This window comes from Notolabrus celidotus, chromosome 3, assembly GCF_009762535.1.
Source record: "Notolabrus celidotus isolate fNotCel1 chromosome 3, fNotCel1.pri, whole genome shotgun sequence".
NCBI classification, from domain to species: domain Eukaryota; kingdom Metazoa; phylum Chordata; class Actinopteri; order Labriformes; family Labridae; genus Notolabrus; species Notolabrus celidotus.
Genome location: NC_048274.1, coordinates 36,447,056 through 36,474,326, shown reverse-complemented (window position 1 = coordinate 36,474,326; position 27,271 = coordinate 36,447,056). Strand labels below are relative to the sequence as shown.

The 27,271-nt window shown below is 41.8% G+C and overlaps 1 protein-coding gene across 1 annotated transcript in view; it reads right to left on the bottom strand.

Moving 5' to 3' along the window:
- Positions 1-13,729, bottom strand: part of LOC117810091 (protocadherin-1-like) — a 43,908-nt gene extending 30,179 nt beyond the window's left edge. The window contains exon 1 of the mRNA XM_034679696.1: positions 12,597-13,729. Within this exon, the coding sequence (XP_034535587.1) occupies positions 12,597-13,665 (1,069 nt within the window). The 5' untranslated portion in view covers positions 13,666-13,729. The remainder of the gene's footprint in view (positions 1-12,596) is intronic.
- Between the last annotated feature and the right edge of the window lie 13,542 nt (positions 13,730-27,271).

Sequence of the window (27,271 nt, the reverse complement as noted above, 5' to 3'; positions counted from 1 at the left end):
AAAGAAGACATTCAGAGATGAATCATTAGGGAGAGTAGGAAAGCTTGGAAATGCATTACGGACAAAGCTGCGGGCCTGAAGGTACCTGAAGAAGTGCCCTCTAGGAAGTGAGAATTTGTCTACTAATTGCTGAAAGGATGCAAAATCAGAATCTATGTATAGATGTAACTGAATTTCTAACTGAGTTATGGGATTTTAGAAGTTTGTAGCTGCTTGGGAAAGTAACTTTAGCTCCAATACTAACATACCCTGCATCTCATCTCACAGATATTTTGCTCATTAGTTATTTAAGAGTAGCAGAGTTGACATGAGCTTTGCAAGGTTAGAAGTATTAGTCTTGTCAATAGACAAAGTTTTCCTTCCTGCACATAGACTACAGCTCACAACAATACTCTTGTCGTTTACCTGTAGGACAGGCAAATAATGCTGGTATGTCAGACAGGATTATCAGCCATTGTGCGTTTGCTTTGTGTTATAATAGGTTTAATGATCATTTGTTTATTTCCTGTAAAGATGCAGCAGAAAGTGCTCAACAAAACAAAATACACACAAAATAAATAAAAGAGACATTTAAAGCAAATAAACAAACAAACAAATGATGAAAATCACACACTGTGACAACATTTTGATATAACAACGTTAACCTCAACTAAAAGCCAAGTTTAAAAGTGTTTCTTTCAAAAATTCCAAGAGTTGGCTTCTCTAAGATCCACAGGGAGACTGTTCCACAATAAGAACTAAAAGCTGCCTCACCAGATTTCTTGAGCGACACTCTGGGAACTTCTAAAAGGGGGGCAGTGGGAGATCTGAGAGTTTGAGTGGGGACTCAGAATGACAGGCAGTCAGTGATGTAAGAATATGCTAAATTATGTAAGGACTCGTAGATGAGTTAAAGGACTCTGAGATGGTTAAAATCCTGGCTGCAGCGTTTTGAATGAATTTTCTTAAAGACTTTTAACACCAGTAATAAGAGACTATACTACTATAATGAGTTCTTTCAAATGTTTGTAATTTGAACAGAATTATTTAATTTGAAATGTAACTAGGTGCACAACTAGCTGCTACAAATAGCAGTGGAGTTAGAGTAATATATTGCTGAGTATAACGCATTACTCACAACACTGTTCACAACTCACTCAGGTCTAAGATCAAACGGTTCCTCAGCCTCTTTTAGGACACACACTTAAAATAAACTCCCTTCTTGGATCACAAACCACCACTCTGTCCCCACCTTTAATGTCTCCAACCTCAGCTTTCCCTTTGAGACATGTTCAGCTCAGATAGCTGAACATGTCCTCAAAAATATATTTTCAACACCTTGACCGGGGGGAATCTCATTTTGTAGTCATTTATCTCTCAATGAGTGCAGGTTAAACTTCACGTTCTCCTCACATTTCCCTTGGTGCCCATTTTTCTAATGACTCTTTACAACTGAGATTTTGTCTATCATATTTACTGGAACCAAAGTGAGAGTAACAGCATTTTCCACTCCTCTGTGTGCTCACAGCCGATCAATCAGTGACTCTCTATCAGCCATTAAAATGTGCCAGTAAAACCCAGCACCACCACAGCTCATCCGACTGTATCTGAAGCAGAGAATTTGGATTTCTACAAACGACAGTTGGCAAAACTGTCGGCGAAAGATTTGAAGTAACGGATCTGAATGTGAGCAAAGGAAACTGGAACTGACTCTGTGTTTCTCCGCAGGCTCTGAACCAACTGACAGAGGCGGAGAGAAAGAAGTGCATAAAGAGAAACGAGAAATGCCTCTAGAAGCTAAATAATTGCTGTGATGGCAGTGCCCAGACTTTTGAATTTAGATGTTTCTTAATGAACCATTTATACAAAAACAATGAAAAAGGAAGCCAGAGGAATTTCATGCATGGAAGAGAGTGAGGGGGGAAAGACTATACATCATAAGGGCATCACAAAAAGTGTGCCCTCTCCTGATGAACTGCACTTTGCGATCAGTGTGTGCATGTTGTGTAGGATAGAAAATAAATCAGCCATAAAACATTGAAGTCTCTCTGCATCGGGTTTATGTGCAGGGTTAATGCATCAAACCATGCATGTGCACACATTGTTTGAACACACGTGCTAAATAGGAACTATTTATGCTGTTAGGTGGATGCATACATCCAAACTGTGTTACATCCTCATAAACAAAAGATGAGGAACATATGCAGCTAACAGGCTTCCCTCGCTGCCATCTGTCTGGATACGGGAGGATAATTTGGCAACTCGGAACTCACAATTAAGCACAGTTTTACATTTTGTAAATGGATATACAGTTGGTGTTGATGTGTGTGCCTGAGTGTGTGTGTGTGTGTGTGTGTGTGTGTGTGTGTGTGTGTGTGTGTGTGTGTGTGTGTGTGTGTGTGTGTGTGTGTGTGTCTTTGAGCCTCAGATGACTCAATATAAAAGTACTAAAGTACTTCATGTGCTTATTTGTGACAAATATGTGTGTGTGTGTGTGTGTGTGTGTGTGTGTGCCTGCGTGTGTGTGTGTGTGCATGTTGCTCCATGTAAGATCAACTGACAGTTATTTGATTACAGCCAGCTGTTACTCTTCATTAATCAGAATCCAGTGGTAGCTACAACACACATGTTCTCCACACACACATGCATGCACACACACACACACACATGTTCTGCACACACACATGCATGCACACACACATGTGCTGCACACACACATGCATGCACACACACATGTGCTGCACACACACATGCATGCACACACAGCAGCAGTCTAAAGTCACTGAAAAAGGAAAAGAGACAATAGACACTCGTTCACGAGTTCCTAGAAACTGCTCAATCTGCTGGCAGATTTCCTGGAATTCATTTCTCATCTCAGTAGAACTTACGCCTGTGAATTGCTCATTCATCACCAAATTTTATAAATGCGCTAGATAATTTAAAAATCTTGGAGGTCATTGATTAAAACCGTTATTACTCTGCTGTATTTCCTCAACGTAATAACTGATTTAATATAAATCTAGAAACACAAAAGATTGCATTTTTTCTTTTCAAACAAAAACAGTCTTACCACTTGATTATAAATGATCTGACAGACACAAGCCCCAACCTGCTATCATTCTCATATGGTTAAACATGTTTAGTGGCTCCAAAGCATCACAATATAACTCTGAAGGTTCCCCTCTGGCTTCCATCCTTCCCTGTCCATAAGCTAATGCTGTGATGTTTAAATAGAGTCTGCTGACCTGTTACAAAGAGTCAAAGTCTGCTCAGTGTGGGGGTAGGAGACACAGAGGTCTCCCTCAGGGGATCTGGGTTGGATTTGCATGTTAAATAGTGAAGTTTGAGTGCCTTTTAATAATATAATAAGTGTCTGAGTAATAGAAGTTCAATTTTGTTACAAGGAAGTACTTTTTTCTAAGCTGTATTTCTTAGCCTAACATAACCAAGCCTTTGGGTGCCCTAATGAGAGACGATCTGTCTGCTACTGTTCTGCAAGGTACCATTTAATGTGACAATTGGTGCTCATCCACAAGTCCCAAAATGTAAAATGTTTAAATGCAAGCTTTATTTATAAATATAAATGGATGCTTTTATTTATTATCACTCACTTTACAGCTTTATTGTAAAAGTTTGACCTGAACATGCATAGTTATTGTGACTAACAGGATACCTGTCATCACATTGTGAAGCTTGAGGCGCTGTCCAAGGTGCTGAATTGAGTGACTTTGGGATTGACAATATATCACAAATTCAGATACAGAGAAACGGTATGCATATATTAATGGAAGTAAACTAAATACTTAGGAGAAGCTTAAGATTTCAACATGAGTCGTACTGTTAATAAAAGACACTAAACACAATTATTATTCCTTAAATTTTAATCGTATGACAACAGGAAGTCTGAATGAACTCTGGTTTAACCGCACAGAGAATGCTTCCTCAAATATTAAATTACAAACACGTCTTTATACTCGACATGCAGGAAACAAAGCTAAAAAATGAACTAACAAAAAAAAAAACCTGAAAATAAAAATGGGGGAAAAATCTCCTCACGCTGATGTTGGCAAAGCAGGGACTGTGCTGCAGTCTGGCAGCACAAGCTGGACTTCAAATACCCCTCATGTCACCGTGTGTAAATGATGTGTAACACATCTCTGACTCAAGCTAAAAAGAGAGTTGGCTGTGCGTAATTACTGCAGCAAAGTCCAATTTGGAATAATTCAATCAATCACTACTTAAAATAGATTTCTGTTAATGTGATGTGAGTTTTCTCCCACTGCTGATCTCACTGAGGACGGTCAGTCTAATTGATTCTCAGCATCTCAGATACCATTGAAACATATTCGACGACTACAGTTAAATCCTGATTTCTTTGTTTTATTTTCATCAAAAAGGAAATAGTTTGCAAACTCAACTACACCACAACTTAAAGATGCTACACAGTGTTTAAGTCTGTGTCCCATCGTGGTCATAGGCTGTCTAAATAATGAATGTAGCCGTCGTGACATCACTCATTGGTTTTGGCATCCAAGTATTGAGCATTGAGTTTGGCAACTGGCCGGCCTCATGTGGGTTTACTGGAAACAGAAGTGACTGTCTTTGGAGGGGAGGGTGGAGGTGGAGAGGAACAAGATGTTGGCCAACAGGAAGAGCTAATCAAAGCTTAACACTAAAGTCATTAGCTGATCAATAACCTCAAATGATGAAGCTCACTCGGTCCACAGAGAGCAGTATGTGACCAATGTCTACCTCTTAAATAACCTATGGGACAAACCAGACTTTCACCCAAGAGACCAGGTTCCACTCCCAAACAAAGTACTTCCTGGAAACAATGAAGAAACAGCTGAGGAGTACCTTTAACTGTCTTACCGAAATTAAAACCTGGATGCAAAAAAACTTCCTTCAACTAAACTGCGACAAATCAGATATCATCATCATCGGACCCAAATCCCTCACCACAACCACCCAAAACTTCTCCCTCACATTTGATAACACCACTCTGACTCCATCAACCCATGTTAGAAACCTCGGTATAATTTTTGACACCAACCTCACCTTTGAAAAACATGTCACTAACATCACCAAAACTGCCTTCTTTCACCTGAAAAACATCCCCTGACTCCGCCCACTTCTCTCCTTCGCTGCAGCTGAAACCCTGATCCATGCTTTCATCACCTCCAGAATTGACTACTGTAACAGCATCTTATATGGTTCATCATCCAAAGTCCTCAATAAACTCCAGTACATCCAGAACTCAGCTGCCCGTCTACTCACTCACTCCCGTTCCCGTGATCACATCACCCCTGTCCTCCAAAACCTCCACTGGCTTCCTGTCCCCCAACGCATTCACTTCAAACTCCTCCTCCTGACTTACAAAGCCCTCCATCACCTGGCCCCCTCCTATCTCACTGACCTGCTTCACCCTCACAACCCCTCCCGTGCTCTCCGCTCCTCTGATGAAAACCTCCTCTCCCCACCCTGTAGGACCAAGCACCGAACCTGGGGCGATAGGGCTTACTCCATTGCTGCCCCTGCCCTCTGGAACTCCCTCCCCAAACACATACGCAACTCCACTGACCTCCAAACATTCAAATCCCACCTCAAAACACACCTCTTCAGAACTGCTTTTAATTGTTAATGTTTTTATTTCCACTGTGTTTCTAACTTGTTTCTTTTATTGTGTCTTTTATTGTGTGCTATTTGTGAAGTGTCTTTGAGTTCTGTGAAAAGCGCTATATAAATAAAATGTATTGTTATTATTATTATTATTATTATTATTATTAACTATACATTAAGAATTTTGTAACAGACACTGAGGTACACCTTCAACTATAAAAGCTCAAAATTACCTTAAAACATGCTTGAAGGCATCACATACCAGCTGCTCAAGAAAACCCTAAAATAAACAACAATAGCAAACCTTGGCAATAATGTTAAAAGATAGACTGAAATAAACTAACACTTAAACTGTACAAATGTACAAATGTCATGGTGAAAGTCAACTCACATATACAAATGAAAACGACCAACACATGAACCAAGGCTGTGATGTGCTCACACTGTGAAGTATAATCCCCAAACCCAACCCGAGTCCTCACACTGTCAGGGATAAATCTGAACAGAGCACTGACAGCTGTCAATAAAGCTTGCACTCCCAATGACAGAGGTAGAAGTCAAAGAAGAAGGAGGTCCAAATTGTTCCAAGCTGCTGTTGCTACAATGCTAACAGGGTAGAAATGTGTTGATCTATGCATCCTGTGAAACCTTTAAAAAGGGAGGAGTCATGAGGACTGGCAGTCGGCTTGGAAGGCGAAGAAAATAAAATGTGTCCGTTTAACAGAGAGTTGGAAACAAACTAGCTTAAGTTACTGTGGTGCCTTCAGATGTGGACTGCCATTTTCCCCAGGCACAATCAAGGAAAAAAAAACTAAAGTTAGGGGACACCCTCGTGGCCCTGCTTTTACTGTGTGAGATGATGCAGTTAGCCAACCAAAATATGTCTTCGCCAGGAATTTATCTGACAAGTCGATAGCAGCTGACTGGGCTGTGATTGGCCCTCATTCCCCACTGTGCACTACAAGGCGAACAACAGCAGAACTGAAACTGAACCTCAAAATCAGTTCAGAAACTGCCTCAAGCAGATTCAGTGCAAGCCCCGCCTAAGGGCGCGTTGACACAGATGTTAAAGTGTTTGCAACAGTCACTTCACAGACTAACCTTAAGGAACTGTTTGAGGTATAAAAAAAATGCTGCAAACGTTTCATCAGATAACATGTAAACAGTTGTGTCAGGATGTGCTTAGATTTTACAGAGTACCAGTAAGGTGTGATAATAATCAATAAAGATAATTTAAATCATTGATCATATTAATCAGATCATTGATCACTGTGCCAATAACAAGTCCCCGCAGTACCTAGAAGCACCATTGGGGAAGGTCAAGAGTCACCCAGAGCTCTTTAAGGTGATAGCATATGACTAAACTATGAAGGGTTCATATGTTTTAGGCTGGATGTGAATAAACAGACAAAAAACAGTTTATGGTGGGGAAGTAAGGAAAGTAAGTGTGGAGAAGTACCGGTCTGTTTGGATGAAAAAAAGCAGCTGTGCATCCAGAAGAAACCCTACCCTATATGTGACTAATTTTCAACCCGACAGAGCTTGTTTTTATCACTCACTGCTGGACGACATTTTTACCCTCATCTTTACCATCACCATTTCATATTCACCTCCAACCATGACCTCAGCTGAAACAACATTTTACTAAAGTAGCTCTAAATGGGAGGTGAAAAATACAACTAAACACACACTTGACTCCACACTCCTGAAGCTCAGCAGTAAGCGCATACAAAGGCAGGCAAGAAGAAGTGACCTTAGATCCTGATACACAGTACTTCTAGCCTCACACTCACAAACACACAGGCCTGTCCCTCGAAGAATCATGTCAGGAACTCTCTCTCTCTCTCTCTCTCTCTCTCTCTCTCTCTCTCTCTCTCTCTCTCTCTCTCTCTGTGTTAAACTGTGCCTCCACTCAGACTAAATCCCTGGAGTGAGAGTAAAAATACGAGAGAGTAAGAGAGCAAGAGAGAGAGGGAGGGAGAGCGCGACAGAGAGACAGACAGAGAGAATGAGATGGGATTACAGGGATAATGCGAGCAGATGGAGGGAGGTCGGGGCTCCATCAGGACTCTCCACTCCAAACGGATTAAAGGACTTCAACCGAGCCACCGACAACCAAGCGGATGCTGCGCTCCTCACGCCTGAGACAGTGAGCTGAGCCTTGCTCACTACCCCCTCCACCCGCAGCTAAGCCAGGAAATGAAAACTCGCATCTTTCAGCATGACGCAGTAAACAGTCAGGTCATGGGAATATATTTCAACCCACTTCCCCCCTCCCCCCTCCTATCAAGCACATAAAGGTTAGGCTTTTGAGTTTTTTTTAGAAACCCATCCATTTAGGTATCAGTTTGGCTGATCCTCCTCTTGAAAATTGGTATAAACATTGAGGCTGTTAAAGCAAAACACATCACAATTCAGATACAAATGCATCCAAACACAGTGAAGATTCAATCACACAACCAGTACAGGTCATAAAGGGATTAGGCCACATGAGTGACAATATGTAATGTGTCTCTAATCTGCAAATACAGTAAGCCATTTTTACACTAAATGTATAACTCATCCTTATCACATCTGGATGGATTAAGCTGGATTACACATCATTATTCACATTCCATGCATTTAACTTTCATTTCATCAAAATCCACACAACTCTTTTTCCGCTGCCTCTCATTCAGAGCATTTACATCTTCTAAAAACTATCACAAAACAATGTTTTGTTTTGTTCCTCCTCCACCACTATCCTGGAGAGTCATTCTTGACAGGAGCGTTGTTTGAGCTGTCTCCTGTGTGTTGGATTTCTGTTAATTTGTAAGAAAAAGAACACACCGCGGTCTGTCAGAAAGGATTAAAGTAGTTTCACTTTTGACAGAGTGCAGGGAAAGAAAACAGCATCTGCTGACACATTTAATCGACTGGTTTTTTTTTTTTATACTTTAAAAAAAGTTTGGAGACCTGCCTACAATATCGTAATTTGGGTGAATTTTGATGCCAGATGCCCCGACTGAGTGCGTCCTTGGAGGCAAAAAGCAGCTTTCAACAAAAGTTACATCAAATCAGATCATCATCTCAGAGGATTCTGCAACAGTCCCATTAAACACTGAAACACATCAGTATGGATGTGTTTCGGAAGGCAATGACTGTAACAAATAGTGAACATTGCTTTAAGAGTAAATTAGCGCTGTGTGCAAACAGCATGCTCAGCTTCTTTTACTGCATCAGGACAGTTCACATTACCAAGACCAATAGGTCACATTGATTAGGTCACTGTTCCAGTCAAATGCTGTTAACTGGGCTTAATGGAACAAGCTGTGGAACTGCAAGCTTCCAGCAAAGGTAGTTACACAGACAGATGGACAGAGAGACAGATAGGCAGATTCATTTCTCGGGAATGGTGACAAGGATGGTGATGACTGTTTTTAGCAGGTACTAAGGCTTTTTGTTTGGTGACAGAGAAAAATACTATAACTAAACTGTAACAGGTTAAATTTTATCAGGTGTAGAGATGCAATGAGTGGCAACCTCCAGTCTAAAAATATGAGTCCAATGCGGTGGTACTAAAAACTGCAGTTCATCAAGGATCCGCTTGAGGCTGGCTCCGGAAGTACCAGAAACCACATGTACACCAATTTGAAAAAGTCGATCTTTACAGCAGAAATAAACATGTTTACAGCCTGGTACAAAAACAAGTGTAGTCTGGATAGCTCATTTCTGGATCGGCACACACTGTATGGGGGGTGGATTTTTTTCTAACGTGGCAGTTTCGAAGATATTGAGATTATGAGTCTTCCAATGAGAGGCACAACTGCCTTGACTGACAGGCGGGAACACAGTAGCTGTTGGCTAGGAGGCTCAAAGCCCGCCTCTTTAGGTCACAATCGCTCGACATCAGCAATATGGCTCCCACTGACGATTGGCCTCAAAACAGCGCTCCAGAAACAGATGGATGACGTCACACATACTACTCCAATATTTTATACAGTCTATGATATTACTGTCCTTATAACACAAGCAAAATCAACTCCTTATTTAAAGAAGGGACACATCAAATGCAAACAAACTGTAAACAAAAACCAAACACAAAAAAAATCCAAATCATAGTCACAGCAAGAAGTGACTACAGTGGACAGCAGACGTAGCTGTGTGGACATTAGGTTACTACGCACTGTGGTGGCTAATTACCTCTGAGGTGTATTTAAGAGCCATAATATTAACAGAAAGTAACACGAGGATGCTCATAAAAACAGAGGTATGTAGAGAAACTTGTGAAGACACGTGTTATCGCCCTGCTGGACTTATGGTTCTTATGCTAACTGGTTTCCGTATTTCAGCGGTTGTTGTGTTTACATAACAGTATGAGTTCTCTACTTCAGTCTCAAATTTAATCACACATACTTGTGAGATGCTGGTGAGATATGAATCCAACTCCAATTCCATAAGGAACATTTTTTTGGCAGTGACTGTGATGCGCTGCTCACTTATAGCTTATAGCTACCGTCAATAGATGAGACCCGAAAATCGCTGTTAATATGTGAATGTGTGACGAATCTTGTGAATGAAGCTGAAGACATCTCGTACTGTTAGATATACACAACAACAGCTGGATTACAGTAACCAGTCGGCGTAGGAACCAGTAAGATGATAATAACGGCTGCCAATTATTCTGCTGTATAGGGCTGTGATCCAGCTCAATCTTCTTTCCATTTATTTTAGTTAACAATAGAATGATATATTAGCTTTGTTTATTAGTACACCACACTGCACAACAAGAGATAATCATGGTTGAATATGTAGAATAAAATTGAATGAATTGAACCTGTGGATCAGAGTATTTCTCTAGGCATCCAGTGAGCAACATGTCCCTTTTGCCGTCCAGTTGGGGGCATTTACTACAAGTATGCAGCTTTTTCAGAAAGATCTCATCATCATAATGTCCCTTCATGTTCATGAAGTGGTTAGCTTAGTGGAACTATCAGTCTCTGAATCTTCAAATCATCCACTGTCTCTCTTTTTTACAGTAGTAGAGATGTCCATAACCAGCCACTCAACTTTAACACACCCTAAAGCAGGACACTTGCTGAACTAACTGATTTAAAACTTGGAGAACTGCTAAACTAGAAATGGATGGTTACACAGTGATAACCACTCACAACACACAATTTAATGTCATCATTACAGTCATTACTGAATATCCTTACACAACTTAAATAATGATTATTTTTATACATACACAATCCAGTTTGGTGTATGTTTGCATCACACTTCCAATGTTATAAGTGTGTAGTCAGTAAGTTAGTTAATTAGTGGAGGAAGAGAGCTGGTCTTTCTTTCAGACAGAGGTGTGTAGTGTTTTTGAATGGTGGCCTGACTGGGGCACTGACCTGTGCAAAGGTGGCATTAAATACATGTCCACATACCAACCTGAATAAAAAAACATGTTTGTATCACATCTCTCTTTCTGTGTTATTTCTACTAACTAGATTGATCAAACTACAAACCGTGTAGAGAAATGCAGATGTTTTATTTTAGCATGTACTTTTTTTTTTTTAACATAAAAAAAGTTACAGCATCTTCTGAGCTTAATCTTTTAAAGACTTAAAAATATGAAGTATGTGTGTCCAAACTCACAATTTAAGAAAGCAAAGGAAAAAGCTAACCACTGTTCAGGATTTTAAAGGGGCACCACAAGTGGTCAATCAGGTTTCGAGGAGGGCTTATACTGCCCTTGGCCACCTCCTGAACAGCCCCTGTTTTCGGGAGACAGTCCCTCCGTCCTGTAGACATCACGATTCTGAGTTCATCTTAGACATTTATGGCTGTAACTTTAGTCCTGTCTCCTGTGCTTAGTGTTACTGTACATTAGATCCGTGTTGTATCCCTCACACGTGCACTAATTCATGTAAATGTGTCTGCACGCTACCTCCCTCCCTGTCTCTGCTCGCGCTCTGCTCTATCCGCAGGTAATAATTAACCTGTTGGTGCGGTGGCCGTCGCGCGCAGCGCTTCTCCCCTGACATCCTAGCATCTGTTGCTGCTGGCATCGGCAGCAGACACAATCCCTTTATCCTAATTTATCCCAGCACATGAATCATCATCAACACTGATGAATGCCACTCAGGTTAACCTCTATTGTAAACAACACGCACTCTGATACCGCTTACACCCAGACTCCCCCGGGCGAGCCTCTATGGTCTGTTATGGATGTAAGGCCGCCTTGGAGCTCAAGTTGTGTAAACTGATTTAGCAAGTTTTACAAGATACCTCGGAGGTTAGCACTCGCTCGAGGTGGCACTTACCACAGCAACAGGAGTCAAGAGCCCCAACAGAGACAACAGCGTTAGAGTTTCCACCTTATGTGGGCTTCCGCACATTTCAAAGCCTTATTCTGGATAGTCAGGCATAATGCTTCAAAAATTGTTTTCCAATAGGGATATGAATTAGCAAAACACAACACACACACACACACACACACACACACACACACACACACACACACACACACACACACACACACACACACACACACACACACCGTCAAATAAATTATCACTGCTTGCGAACACTCCTTTTTTTCCACGACTAGCGAAAACAGTATCCTGCCCAGTTGAAACAGAACAAGGTTTCAATGAACACTGTGACCAAGAAAAGGGGAGTACAGGGAGAATATGGGAGGCAACATGACTCACAACATGTGTTCTATCCAGGGACTAAAGATAAATTGGCTACTCTTTACAAAGACAATCTCTCTCCGTGTGCGTCTTTACGCACTGATCTACAAGTAACACAAATATGTAAAGAATAACATTGGAGAGAATACCACTTGTTTGATTCAGAGCAAATTCAACCAAAACATCACACAACTTGACTCACTGAGCACGCACATGAGCGAAAAAAAGCGCAAACCTTTATGCTCATTGCTGCCTTTCACTCTCCTCCTCACACACTCCATCATACCGGCACACTCACTCTCACACGTGCGCTTTCGTTCCGTAGCTTACCTCTCTTATCCTGAACTTTGACTGTGATCTCCACCAGCGCTTCAGTCTCTCGGTCCAGCCTCCGTGATATAACTATATCCCCGCTGTCCCGGCTCACGCTGACCGGGGAGCTTTCCTCGTCGGGCTCCACGAGCTCAAACGCTGCCGTCTGAAACCTTACCGGGTTCAGGTTCATGACCACAGAACCGATCCCTGCATCCTCGGAAACGTTAATGAAAACAGGGCTGTCTGGTTCCAGTAGTGACCTGGACTTTCGCTCAAGCACTTTAATTTGCGATGCAGGTTTTCTTTTTGCTGTTTGGGGGCTCGACACGGGCCACTGCCTTGGATTGATCTCTATGACTATGCCCTGGCTCGTGCGAGGTGGCCACCCACGGTCCCGGGCAAACACTTCGAACTTAATGGTTTCGTCCAGACCAAGGATAGAGTCCACCAGGAGAATTTGTCCAGTTTTGGGCACCGCGTAGAAACTCCCGTTTTTTGGCAGTGCGAAGTAAATGAGCTCCGCGTTCTTTCCACTGTCATCATCCCGCGCGCTGACAGTGTAGATGGCCGTGCGGAGCGCAGTGGCATCATCTAGACTCAGTTTCACATCGGCACCGGGGAAGGTGGGCTTATGGTCGTTGGTGTCCAGGACATCCACCTTGAAGGACGCCACCTCTGCGACCACCGGAGACACTTCTTCACCGTCCCGGGAAGGTCCCGCACATTGCCCGCAACACAATCCAAGAACCAGTGCGTATCCAGCCCGCTCCTCCCGGTCCAGGACCCCAGAAGTCTTCAACAAAATATGCCCCCGGTTGTGGTGCGCAAAGACACGGAAACTCTCGCTCCCGTCTCCCAGGAGTTTAAAATGTGTTGCCGCTGATCCAGAGTCCCCGGGACCGCACAGCCTGTTAGAGTTCAACCGTTTTAACGGGACGCTCAATCCGTTGACCCGGGATCCCGGGGACGAGTTCTCAAATACATGCCCATGAAAGAACGGTACCTGCTCCGTGGTCCTGTTCCCAAAAGCGCACGAAACAATAAAGGGTAAAAACGCGACCCAAATCATGACTGGATAGCTCATTGACTCCACTGCACTAAAGCGCTCGTTCCACAACGAGATCCATGGTTGCACTTCCTCCTTCAGGATATTTCTCCCCCTTCCCTTTATTATCCAAAACTTCCATGAAAAGGAAATGCAGATATTTGTTGGCACAGCACTTCATCTCGACGCAGGAGAACTTTGTCTCCGTGTTTGCGCTGTGCGTCCTCCTCCTGCTCTCCTCTGTGTGCTGTCTGACCAGCAGCGCTGTCTGCCTCTGCGCGTAACTGAAAAAAATGCTTCTTGCAGCTCGAGTGCGCGCTTACCTCCGCTTTCTTCCTCGCCCTCTCCAGCGTGCGTTGTTTTCGAGCGATCTCACACTTAATCCATCTTGCGTTTGAGTTGCTGCAAACTGTGCGCCGTCGGCTTTCCTTTCAGGCGGATCAAAGCAGTTTTCATAAGGAAATCAAAATTATTTGCTTCTCAAATGTACCGAGAAGACATTACTCATCACGAGGATATCACACATAACGGACTGTTTTACGCATGCATTCCTAAATCATCAAGCGAAATGCATCTGTTACAGAGTGATGCAGCGATAACCGATTCTCTCATCGGAAATGAACTTCTCAGCAAAGAGGCTGTGTCGAAACAAGTCGTGCGTGTGCGCGCACTTACACACCCACACTGTCACAGCCAAAAGCGCACAATACTGTGCGAGCAAATGTGTGTGCGTGTCTATTCGTGTGTGTCAGAGCGATCCTCGGGGAAACAAGTCGGCCTCCCCTCTCTCAGTGATCAATGTCCGGTCTTGCACGTCCAGATCCATCACTCCCCTTTCCAATAACACGTCAGGCTATTGGATTAAAATAATGTAAAAATCGATCACCTTAAAACGCCTCCGGGGGAAAAGAGAAAATAAAGGCTTATAGCTCGAGGCAGGGACTCAGATCAACCCCAGAGCTGTCTTGATGTCACAGTGAAGTGGCCTATTTGAACATGTTCATCACCTACTGTGTTTTGTTTTGGACCTCTTGGTCTCCAGAGGGCTGTAAACGTTATTGAGGGTCCCCAGCAAAGTAAAAATAACACCTGCAATGTAATAACAGTTATTCACCTTCATGTATGAGCTCTCACTTTTACACCTCTTCTCCACATGAGCACAGATTTCAATATCAAATCAACAAAACCCAAATGTCAGTGAGTAGACCTGCTTTTAAATCAGGAAACGTTTGTGGGTCCAAAGCATGCTGCAGGGACACCAACACCTCCAAAGTGCAAGTCTCCTGTGTGCTTTTGTGCTGTGTCTAAAACTCAGCAACCTGTTCACTTTTGAAGTTTAAAGCAGCAGTCATTGGGCAACTCAAGTTTGGGGCTTTATACCAAAACTATGTTCATATATTCAGTCAAAGTTTGGTTTTGTGTGGGAGTGAATTTCCAGCAGTGTTTAGCATAACATTAAAAAGCAGCAGGTGCAGGTGAGTCTACTCTGCAGGTTTCCAGCAATGAATCTTGCGGTTTGATGTCAAGGGATACATACAGTTAGGAAATTATAGATAGGCTCTCCAATAATGTCCCTCAGAGAATGAAGTGGTCGATGATTGAGTCATTATCCTGACTTAAAACTTCATCATTATACTATATATCAACTCCTCAGGCAACCATCCAATACTTCTGTACAAAACAAATGAGTATAAATGAGTGTAAATGTTGTATAATGCAGCTTGTGGGCTTGGCTGGGTTTGATGTTTCTTTCCCCACTTGAAACACACACAAAAAGAACCACCAGAGAGCTGTAATGATTTTACCTGTTTAAGACTGCTCTACCTGCTCACAGGAATTTTCTTTGAAAGACGGAAAATGCTGATCTCGTTGAAATCATATCACTGCTAATTACTAATTATCTCAGACCACTGGCAGACTTTCCCCCTTGTTAAGAAATAACTGACAGCATTAATTCTTAAGAGTAATAATCAAACCTCATTTTCATTACACCGTGTAGACTAAAGAACAAACAACTTAACACATTTGTTTTTTGTTTGGTTCTATGTCAGGGGAGGTTTGTAGACTCATTGAAGACCATTTTTTAATCATAATACATGGAGTATATGAATTGGAGTGCTAAACTTAAGTGCAATTTTGAAGAACCTCTGCTTGTAATGCATGCTCTCCACTATAGCTCTATAGTTTTTTATAGTGACCGTCTTTAGCACTTGGGCTTGATTATTTGTGATCAACAGATGTCTGCCCTGAGCCACAGCAGCATAAATCCCTCCATGGAGTCCAGACACTGGTGCTGCTGGCTGATGACTTTACTGAGACCAGTGGATGATTAATGGATGACTGAAGACTAGGCGGTGATTGGGAGGTGGATGGGCGTGTGAAACAGCAGCATGAAGGAACTAAAGAGTAAAGAGCATCATTTTAAGAAAGAGCAGAAATACCACTGACTTATGATGAAGATGAGATTCTGCTGTTTGTTAAGATCAGCTGATTTCCCAATGACAGCCCCAGACAATGACAACAGGGCATGTGAGTGAGTGTGCATGAGATGGATGAGAAATAACAACTGTTAATTTAAAATATAGTCCTGTTGACTGAACGTTTGCTCAAGTTGATTCATTTCTCAAGTTGAACAAACAGAATTTCAAATGTAATAATAATAATAATAATAATAATAATAATAACAATAACAATAATGATAATAATAATAATAATAATAATAATAATAATAATAATAATAATAAAAAATAATGATAATAATAATAATAATAATAATAATAACTGGTATTTATATAGCACCTTTTAAGAAACCCAAGGTCTCTTCACAGGGGGAAAGGCCTTGAGGAAAAGGTGCGTTTTGACTGCTTCTTTAAAAGTGTCCAGGGTTGGGGTACTGTGGATGTCGGGAGGGAGAGAGTTCCACAGAGTGGGGGCTGCCACACTGAAGGCTCTGTCTCCAAAAGGCCGCAGCTTAGTCCGCGGGATGGAGAGGAGACCCAGGTCTGAAGACTGTAGGTTCCAGGATGGAGTGTGTTGGTGGAGGAGGTCAGCCAGGTATTGGGGGCAAGGGCATGCAGGGATTTGTAAGTAAGGAGGAGTTTATAGGACGTCTTTGGTGATAGATCCCATCATGGCATATATCATATATCCAAAAGTGGGGTGAGCTTGAGAGCCAGATAGGACTCCCCTGATGGAGTCTAGACACTGGTGGTTATGGAGGTGAAGGAAGGATGCAGGAGGTGATGAAGGTCGGACATCTGAGGAACTTAACCAGGACTCTGATGAGGTGGACTGAAGGGGACTGGGCTGGAGGAGCGTTGTAACAATCCATGCTGAAAAACAGATTGAGAGAGCAGAGTGGAGAGCTGAAAGCTGAAAGCAGAAGGATGATTGGTTGATTAAGTTGCAGCCAAATCTGGTTGGTGTGATACTTTTAAGAGTAAAAACTCAGGATCAGGTGATGAGAGAAGCAGGAGGAGATAGAAATGCAGAGAGATACAGGGAGATAATGAATGAATAAGTTAAGTTTACACTTAACATACACAGGGCTTCATTTTCTTGTCACTAGTGTATAACAGCTCGGACATCCAGGAAAGCTCAGAGTAGAGTCGTGACTCCTTTGCATGGACAGGAGTCAGTTGAGGTGGATTGGGCACCTGAAAACAATGCTTCCTTCCATTTCCCATTAATTCATCATATCCTGTCAACATAATTTCTTTATTTATTATAAATCAAAGAGCAGGAGCTGACTGTTCATTACTATTTGAGACTTGACATGCTGTGTATGTTTTTATGGTTCTGTGTAATATTTGGGCTGTTCTTTAATCCCCATGTTGTTTTTTGACTGTACCGTGCTGCACTGTTTTGTTCTGTTTTGTGTTATTTACATTGGATTTGTTGGTGGTTCCATTCAATCATATTTTATCTATTAATAAACAAACAATACCAACTGATGTTTCTCGGTAATATCATATTTTTTTTATTGGAATCACATCATCATAAATACATTTTCAAGGGACACATAAGCAGAGGCAGAAGAAGTAGGCGACAGACAGAGATAGATTTGGTCAGCAGTTAAGCTTGTCGGTGGGGTAATATTCCTCTCTGTGGCAGTGACAATGGCTCAGCGTGCACCAGACTGAATCATCATCTTCCTCTCATCTCATCCAGTCTGTGTGTGCATCTTTGCCGGATTTAAAATAAAACTCAATATGTAAAAAGCGTCCCCCGTAGCGGTTTGCTTATTCATTTTGCCGTCCTGAGTCTGTCTGTGTTACATAAAGCTTTTCAGCAGATCACTTCCCCGGAAAAGTCACATACTCCAGCCTGTAAGCCACTTGATATTTAAATATTTTAGTATTAAATCGTATGACAACACTACACAGTTATGAGTAAACTGCCCAATGCCATTTCTTCAGAGAAAATTCTTCAAAAAAATCAACAACTGTATCTTTACTGAGCTACTTAAGTTCAGCTCGTCAAGGCAGAGAGAGTGAAAGGCCAAAACACTTGAGCCTTGTTAATGTGGAAACCTACCTGGCAGACATTGTGTAACAAATAAGAGCACCATGACAGAAAACCAAAGCCTTCAAGTGTGTACTTCAAAAGTACAAAACATATTATTTTGAGCACACTTTCGGTAAGCACAGAGCCTGAGCTTTGTAAAAGATTAAATGTCATTATGTTGATTCTTTGTCAGTGTTACCGTGTGCCCAAAAACTAACTGTGATCTACAACATGATCGTTTGTTTGATGCAGCCCGGTTTTTTGAGATTAAAAATGGCATATTCACTTGCTTTACCACAGCTCTGAAACAATGAGGCCGGCCTTATTTCATATTTTATATGATTTTCTACAAATCCAGCGTTTACTCACTCAGTCCTCAGTGCACCGGCTCCTTGTAAACACATAAAACAGGTCGAAAATATACCGTTTTTCTGAAAAGCTTAGTGGTTCTTAGAAAATAATATTTAAATGGAAGTAAATACAGGAATTATTTGTGGACTGTTTTCAGGGATTAATACACATTTCCTGATATTGTGTATTTCAGAGAAACAGGAGGATGTATGTGGGATTAAGTCAAGATAAACACACGGCTCGTGCTCACCGTAATAAAAGAACACGTCACCCAGGCTGACAGAAAAAACATGAGAATTTTTCATGTTTCCAAAAATTGATCACATTTGGACAAATATGGAGCGCAGGAGATACATTTTCATTGCTCAGTCACGCATTTTTAATTATTTGCACAGCATCAAGGATTTGATGGCACACACTGTACAACTTTATGAACCTCAGGGAGGAAAGTGAACTCACTCTGTATGTCATGAGTTGATGTTTTGTTTTGTGTTTTACCTCGTGTTTCATGCCTTGTTTCCTCCCTGTCTGTGTATAAGTTACCCTATATCCTCTTTGGGCCCGATCTACTAAAGGTTTGCGTGTATAAAAACACGTGCAAACTTGATAGCGCACGCAAAGCAGTGCCAGTGTCAAATGACCACTTGCTATCCATTTAGCGCGTTTGCCTTCATGAATATGCAGAATACATGTAGATGATCAGGACGCGCAAAATACTGGGAGGAGGAGATGCAAATGTAATCATTTAGCACACGCAATGTGATTTATCAAACCTGTTTTGCATCTATATTTAGCACGTTTGAAAGGCAGGTGCAAACTGGCACAGCGTTATGCACACATGACTGCGGTCACTACAAAGCTCATCATAACTTTACAACATGCCTGCAACAGCGGGGCTTACAAGCATTACTACAGTTTCTACACACAGTTATGTCATTTTGAAGTCAATCAAACGGACATGAAGTCTAACAAACCAAGAGAACAACACAAATAAATAAATAAAACAACACAAAGTCAAAGCAGTTCAGCACCACGGATAGCGACCGCATCATTCTGACACCCACTTAAAATGTTTCAACTAATGAGAGCACAGTAGGTCACTGTATCAACAGCTATACAGTTTAGTAAAATTGGCACAGCGGCCCACATGTTCACATACAAACAAAAAATCAATATGAAGTACTCGGCCTACTCACCACTGTTTGAAGGAGCCTTAAGCTCCGCAGACTTGCCCACAATGCGCTGTATGTCCATTTTCTTTGATCTGTCATTCTCACTAGATAACATGACATGTCCACTCAGTCTCTCCTGTCCCACCGTGCTCATCAAGGGGTTCTTAGTTAGTCTTTACTTAGAGAATGAGCGCTCAGAAGGTGTAATGTTGACAGGAAGAGTAAAAAATAAAAGCAGGGACAAGCCTCATCAAATCGCTCTCTAAACTCCATCAAAACACTGATTGCGTTTTGGAGTAGAGTAGATGCGTTTATTTCATCAGCAGATCTTCTGTTTTTTCTCACAGAATTCACTTTTACTGGAGTTCACCGATGTGTTTATTTCCCTCCTCCAAAAAGATCTCCAACTCCATGACTTCAAACTTCATATATTGCTTAAGACCACTCTGCTCTCTCAAACTCTCCATGGTGACAGCCGATAGCACACACAAAATCCTCATTAAAGGGCAGTCCGCACCACTTTTGCACTTGTTATCATTTGCGCACGCAGTCATAGTAGATCACCCGCAACACACCCAGAAATAGCGCGTGCAAAATTATTATTTGCACACGCAAATTAGCGCTTGTTATTTGGGATCTTAGTAGATCAGGCCCTTTGTGTACAGTGATTCATGTTTTGTGTTGTGTGTTTTCTCATGTTTCATAGCCTCGTCTGTTCTGTTTCCTGTTTTATTTTGAAGTTCTTGATCCCTGTTTTTCTAGTTTAGTTTTACTTCCTGCTCTTGTTTGTTTCCCTCCTTGTTGATTAACCTGATTAGTTTCACCTGTGTCCTGTGTTCCACACCTGTGTTAATTAGTGTATTTAGTTTCTCTGTTTCATCTATCCTGGGTTGGATTATTGTAACTCTTGCTTGTGTTCACCCTGTTTCTTTATCCTACACTGTAAACATGAACAAGTTAAAATGACTCTAAATGTTTGTGGTAACTGATCACTTAAGAGTTTTTAAGTAGCTGAAATATCATTTTTGAGCATAACTGAAATAATGAAATACTATTCAGTTTACTCAATTGTTTTCTCTCTTTTTTTTATTTTCAAGTTTTCCAACTCAAATGTATTAGTTACATTTTTTATATTTTGAATTCATACATATTAGATGAAACTGAGTACATGTCATGTTAGTTTAGTTTTGTCCTTGTGTTTCATGCCTCGGTTTCATCCATCCATAATCTTGACCGCTTATCCCATTTCAGGGTCACGGGGGACCAATCCCAGCTGACTTCGGGTGGCAGGCAGGGTACACCCTGGACAGATCGCCAAACATGGACAGACAGACGGACACACTCACGGGCAATTTAGAGTGACCGATTAACCTGTTAAAAATGTTTTTGGACTGTGGGAGGAACTGCTTCCCCCCACCGGAGAGAACCCACACATGCACAGAAGAGAGAACATACAAACTCCACACAGACCACACAGACCGGGGACTAGAACCAGGAACCTTCTCACTGCGAGGCAACAGCTCTACCCACCGCAACACCGTGCAGGCCACCTTGGTTCCTCCCCATGTTTATTCTGTATTAGTTATCCTTCGTCTCTCTTGAGTGTTTAGTGATCCATGTCTCTTACTGTGTTTTTTAGTCTAGTATTGTGTTTCCTGTTTTATTTTGTAGTTCTGAATCCTTGTGTCTCCAGTTTAGTTTCGCCTCTTTGCAAAGCACAGCCATTGTGGTTTTTCAAGTGTTTGAAGACTTACGTGGAGACGTTGATGACGTCATACACAGCGTCCCTCTGTACACTTAAAAGTTGTTATTTAGACATGGATATTAACTCAAGAAAATGTATCCACATATAATTAAAACAACATTATACGTTTGGATAACTCAATCATTAATTGTTGGTTCAAATAAATAGCTGGTTTTGAGGGCTGTACCCTTAATGAATATGAGTTGGAATGACTGTTCTGGTTTACAGTGTAGTGTTGCCTTATCCCATTGTTTCCCTGTGTTTGTCTTTTGGATTAAGTTTCTTAAACATTTTAATAGTTTTGTTTATATCTTCTATTCTTTATTATTAAAACCTTAATTTTTCTGCACATGGGTCCTCCTCAGTTTTTGCCATGGTGACACTGTACAAGTGAATCGTTTACGACACATAACTGCAGCTTATGACTTATGTCTTCACACTGCACGCTTCGACTGACAACCAAGACCTGAGGACATGTCAAATCAGCTCACTGACAACTGTCTATAAAGTTTCACTTGAAAACCCCCACTGGCCGAAGTTGATGTCAGGATATGACTTCAACAAAAATCATAAAGTACAATAAAGACTTCTGATGTGTCAACAAAAACTGAAAATGTGAATGTAGAGGTTTCCTTAAAGTATGATTTGTGGTAGAGCTGTTATGTTGGTTGCATTACATTGCACAGGTGGTCATACTGTTAAGGCTGATGAGAGAGTATATATGTGTATTTCAGTAGCCCCCATCACTCAGCACGTTGCCATGCCGTTTTATGATGGCGCAGTCAGTAAAAGAAGCCCTGCAGGTGGGAATTCCTGCCCTGCTTTCACCTTGCAAGGAGAAGGTGTGGTCAGCCGTCTAGAGCTTCTGACATGCCAGAAGTTCATCAGGACGACTGAGAGCAGCTGATTTGACTGTGATCAGCTCTCGTGCCCTCTGTGCACTGCATGGCAAAAACAAAGAGTCAGGCTGACATTCAGTCAGTTAAATCTGTGATTTACTCGAATTTACTGACATTTGTTACTGAAACCGTTGAGGCGCTGCATGACATCAACCTCGTCTCTTGGGTCAGCAGAGACAACTGACAGACATCACATCCCTAATGCTAACAAACACACACACATTTAACTTTCTGTGGACTGTACCCTCAGGTCGGTAAACTCTGCAGCAGAAGAAATGATTTATTTGTTGATTTGAAGCAGACACTCACAACTGTGGTGTTTAGTGTTCTTTCACAGTTCCTTCTTTTCTCTGTTTTTGTGGTATAGAACACTTCAGAGGCCTGAGTCTGTCAACAGAGCCGTCAGTCATGATGTTCAAACTTTTCAGACAAAGTGTATGAACATAAATCAGTGTAATTAGGACTAAATATCATGACAGTAAGCAGAGAGGCATTTACCTTTTTTTTTCCAGAAAAAAATAATGACAAGTTTGCCAGTTTGACCATGTTTCATCTGTTTTAATGAAGGAGGCTGGTTTAAAACCTACACTGCAGCCAGTTACCAAGGAGGGCTCGAACAGGTGTGGCTTCACCCCAGGGGAGCTGTTGTAGCATTTATGATTTTATATTTTCACAGTCTATGGTACAATCACTCTTTGAGATCAGCAGAAAAACCCTGGTTGGTGGAAAGTTTGTAACACAGCCACAGATTGATCAAGATAATCAGCACAAGGATCATTAAGTGGCAAAGTGGTCAACTAACACTTTTCAACAAAGCAGCAACCTCCGGTCTCAAACTATGAAGCTCATGCGGAAGTGTTTTAAACTGCAATTCATCGAGAATCCACTTGAGGCTGGCTGCAGAAACACCGGAAACCACATACACACCAATTCAAAAAACACGATATTTGCAGCAGAAATAAACATGTTTACAGCCTGGTTCAAAAAACAGCTTGGCTCTATGTAGCTAATTGCTCTATCGGCACACACTGTACGGGGGGTGGATTTTTTTCTAACGTAACAGTTCAGAAGATATTAAGATTACGAGTTTTTGCCCAAATAAGGACATGACTGACTTGACTTCTGGACGGGAACACATAGCTGTTGGCTAAGAGGATCAAACTCCGCCCCTTACGTCACACTCTGCCTGGTTGAGTCCCGCATTTCCAATATGGCTGCCGCCGACGATTGGCAAAACAGCGCTCAGGAACAGATGGGTGACGTCACGGATACTACGTCCATTATTTATACAGTCTATGTTTTCAACAGGGCTGCATGGTGGTGCAGTGGGTAGCCCTGTTGCCTCACAGCTAGAAGGTTCCTGGTTTGAATCCCTGGCCGGGCGGCTGCCTTTCTGTGTGGAGTTTGCATGTACTCCCTGTGGGTTCTCTCCGGGTACTCCGGCTTCCTCCCACAGTCCAAAAACATGCTTACCAGGTTAATTGGTCACTCTAAAATTGCCCATAGGTCTGAGTGTGTGTGAATGGTTGTCTGTCTCTCTGTGTTAGCCCTGTGATAGGTTGGGGACCTGTCGAGGGTGTACCCTGCCTTCCCCCAGAAGCCAGCTGGGATAGGCTCCAGCCCACCGTGATCCCTAATGGGATTAGCGGTCAAGATAATGGATGTATGGATGGATTGATGTTTTCAACATGAATAAATCACCACAAGAAGACATAGAATATTGTATCTAATATGGGTTAACTGTATAAGTCCCCAAAAAGACACTGTTGTTTGAGACTTGATGATAAAGCTCTTAAAGAGTAACAATCACCCCTGAGTAGGTCTTGGCAACATGGCCTAAAACTGAAATCTCAGATGTTAGACTGCATGGCTTGACTGGGCCATGTCTGTTGTGCTGGAATGAAATAACACCCTCTCCAGCTCTCTAACAACACTGTTTCTTTTCCCATGTACTGTTTTCCACACAAGGTAGGGTAACTGCAGCAAAGGTTGGCCTGAGACAATGAGCAGTGAACTTGTCATCTTCCATTCATTAGTATAAGTGACAGACTGCAGCTGGGTAGCACATATCTGGGGTCGATAGTTTGAGGTATGTGGTTTTTCCATTGTATATATGGGCACCATAACTATACTGTTATGCAGTGACTGTGGCTATAACACTGTACATAGTGAACAAGGAGGGAGGATAAAAACTACGAGAGCCCAGGTATAGCAGGCAGAGGATGTAAAGGAGAAAATCTAGATTCTCTTTCTTAAAAATCGTGCTAAACCACAAAGACTTAGGCCAAAAAGTTCTATTGCCCAGCCCGACTCCTGAGGTCTTGTTAAAACGGCTTACCTGTCTGCTTCACAGCAAGAAAGAAAGTCTCCACCATGCAGTCTTCAAAAGACATCAAAGACACAATACAATGATACCCTCTGATGTTAGACAACCTTGCACATCCATGGAATTCAACATTTCTAATATCAGGAGTTAACTTGGTCACATGCATGTCAGTGCACATGATTAAGGATGATAGGTTACATTTTGGGATAAGTAATGCAAAAGTTGCAGATTGGTCAGAATTGTATAGTCATGAAAAAAGGTAGGCTGGGATTGGTTCAAATCATGTGATTTTCTGAATTGCAACATTGTTACTTCCTGGAGGGAGTCATATAAGACTATTGACATCAAATAAAAGGTGTGTTAGCTTGGTGTTGAACTGTAGATGGGGTGAAGCAGCTACTTTCCAGGTTGTGTGCTGTGTGTTTGTTATCAGCCAACCTGCAGGAAACACCTGCAATAGAATCTCCAGTAGGCCCTTTAAAACACAACCTCAGATTTATAATACTTCAATATGTGAAATACATGAAAGTCAACTTGAATAACTAAGTGCAGTGTTACAATGTTGCGTCCTGTTTTCACACTTTTAACTACTTTCACCCCCCCTGCATTTTTCTCCCACATCTCCACTTTCTCCTCCATCCATCTGACTTGGACCAGTGTCGTCCCTCCCCTCATCATCCCTGCATCCTTGCATCTCACCGCCCTTTCATCCAGACCTCTACTTCCCCTATATCTGCACTCTTGGACCCTTATGCTAATCCAAACATCAAACCTCTACTCAACATTTTTATTTCTGCCCTATATATGACACAACAAACAGTTCTAAATCCATACTATGTTCTTTACTAAGTTTTGAAGCACTGGTCTATTCAGAGCCCTTCTGATATTGATAAATGGAACATTTATCTTTAATCATGTGTTAGGACAAAGGGGTACCTCAAACCTATTCTTTTCTTTTCTTTATTTTGTGTTGACTGATTCTCATGTGGGAAATTGGGATTGGGTTCGGTTCTAACAGGTTTTGTCCAACAATGTTAAACGCATCCTATGCCTGAGGTGCCACCCATGAAAGGGGCTTGGTCTTGTTTGTATGACATCACCTGATTGAGGTGATGAGCTGCAGCTGAGAAGCGAAGAGAACGCTAACAGATCAACACGAGATTCAACCAGAGAGACGTCCAAAAACCCTTGAAGAACCAACAACGCTTTTAAACTTGCCAAAGCCACCAAAAATAACTATTGAACTCTACGAAGAGGTTCGGGCTTGCCCCACACATCCCACGCCAACCAGTATATCCCGGCGGACCGGCGCGCAGGTGAGTTTATCCTTTTTTAGTTTCCCCTACCAAGAACCAGTCATCCCTTTCGTTCTTGTTTAATATCACTTTTCATGTTAGGGCTTTTAGTTTGCATTCATACCTCTACTCAGGGAAGTCCATAACTCCTGTGTATAAGAGAGTGGGTAAGGTATACTCTGGGAGATTTTACACCACTTGTTTCTGGGGAAAAACATCCCCTGTCACACAATATCATGTCCTACTTTACCAAAGACAGGAAAACATCAATATATGCCACAACCATCAATATATTTTTCTTAAACTAAAAATGTCAAGATTACTCTAAAACTGTTGGGGCTTACTATATAACCATGTATAACCATTACAACAAGCTCACATTGTAGGTGCTTGTGCCTTCAGGTGCAGATCACACCCTTCTGTGCTCTATGTGTGATCTTTCCTCTGCAATTTCACTCTTCCACAGTCTCGATACTCCCTGATGTCTCTTCATGGGCCAATAGGTGCCTGTCTCTATGGGAACCTGGGCACATGTGTTGCGAACTGTCTGCTGACAGTGTCAAGGTCGGCAGTGATCTCTGTCAGGAGACAGTCCAATAAAATACATACAGACATGGCATGTATGGTTTCACTGTTTCTAGATTCCTTAAAAACACAGTTTTCCTTGATTTGACTCATGGGAGGATCTAAAATCAATATTAATAGATGCAAGTTAAAGTCAACCCCGAGCAGACTCACACAATTTCTGTCACCTGTACAAAAATATAATAATGTATATGATTTCTTTTTTTTTCAGTGTGTATTTTGGCTCACTTTGAGAAAAGTCATTGAATTTTGGTCTAACACAATGACATATAAGGAGTTATAATGCTGTGAAATGTCAAAGCGGGTCAAATTTGACACAAACAGTAAGAAAGTGTTCAGTTACAAGTAAAAAATGAACCACATTTTGGTACACCCTGCCCAACTTCCTTCATACCTCGGCAACAACTTTGTACTAAATTGAAAGATAATCCAAAGTCAATCCAGATGCTCGGTAACATCACATCTACAGAGACACCATCCTTCTTATTTTCCTACTGATCATGATTCAGGGCCCGCGAATATTGTCATATTTAGATCTCTTGGCTGCCCTTGTCATAAAGTTTTGGCGCCTGAGACAGTGAGCAGTGAACCTGTCATCTTCCATTCATTATCATGACAAGTGACAGACTGCGCTGAGGATCATTCAAATCCATGCAGACCCACTAAATCTCAATAAAGTAGAACGTCAATCTGGCTGCGGCTCTGCCGAGCAGTTTTCACGTCTGGGGTTTGTCCCCCTAGAACAAGAACAAGCTGTTAGATTGACA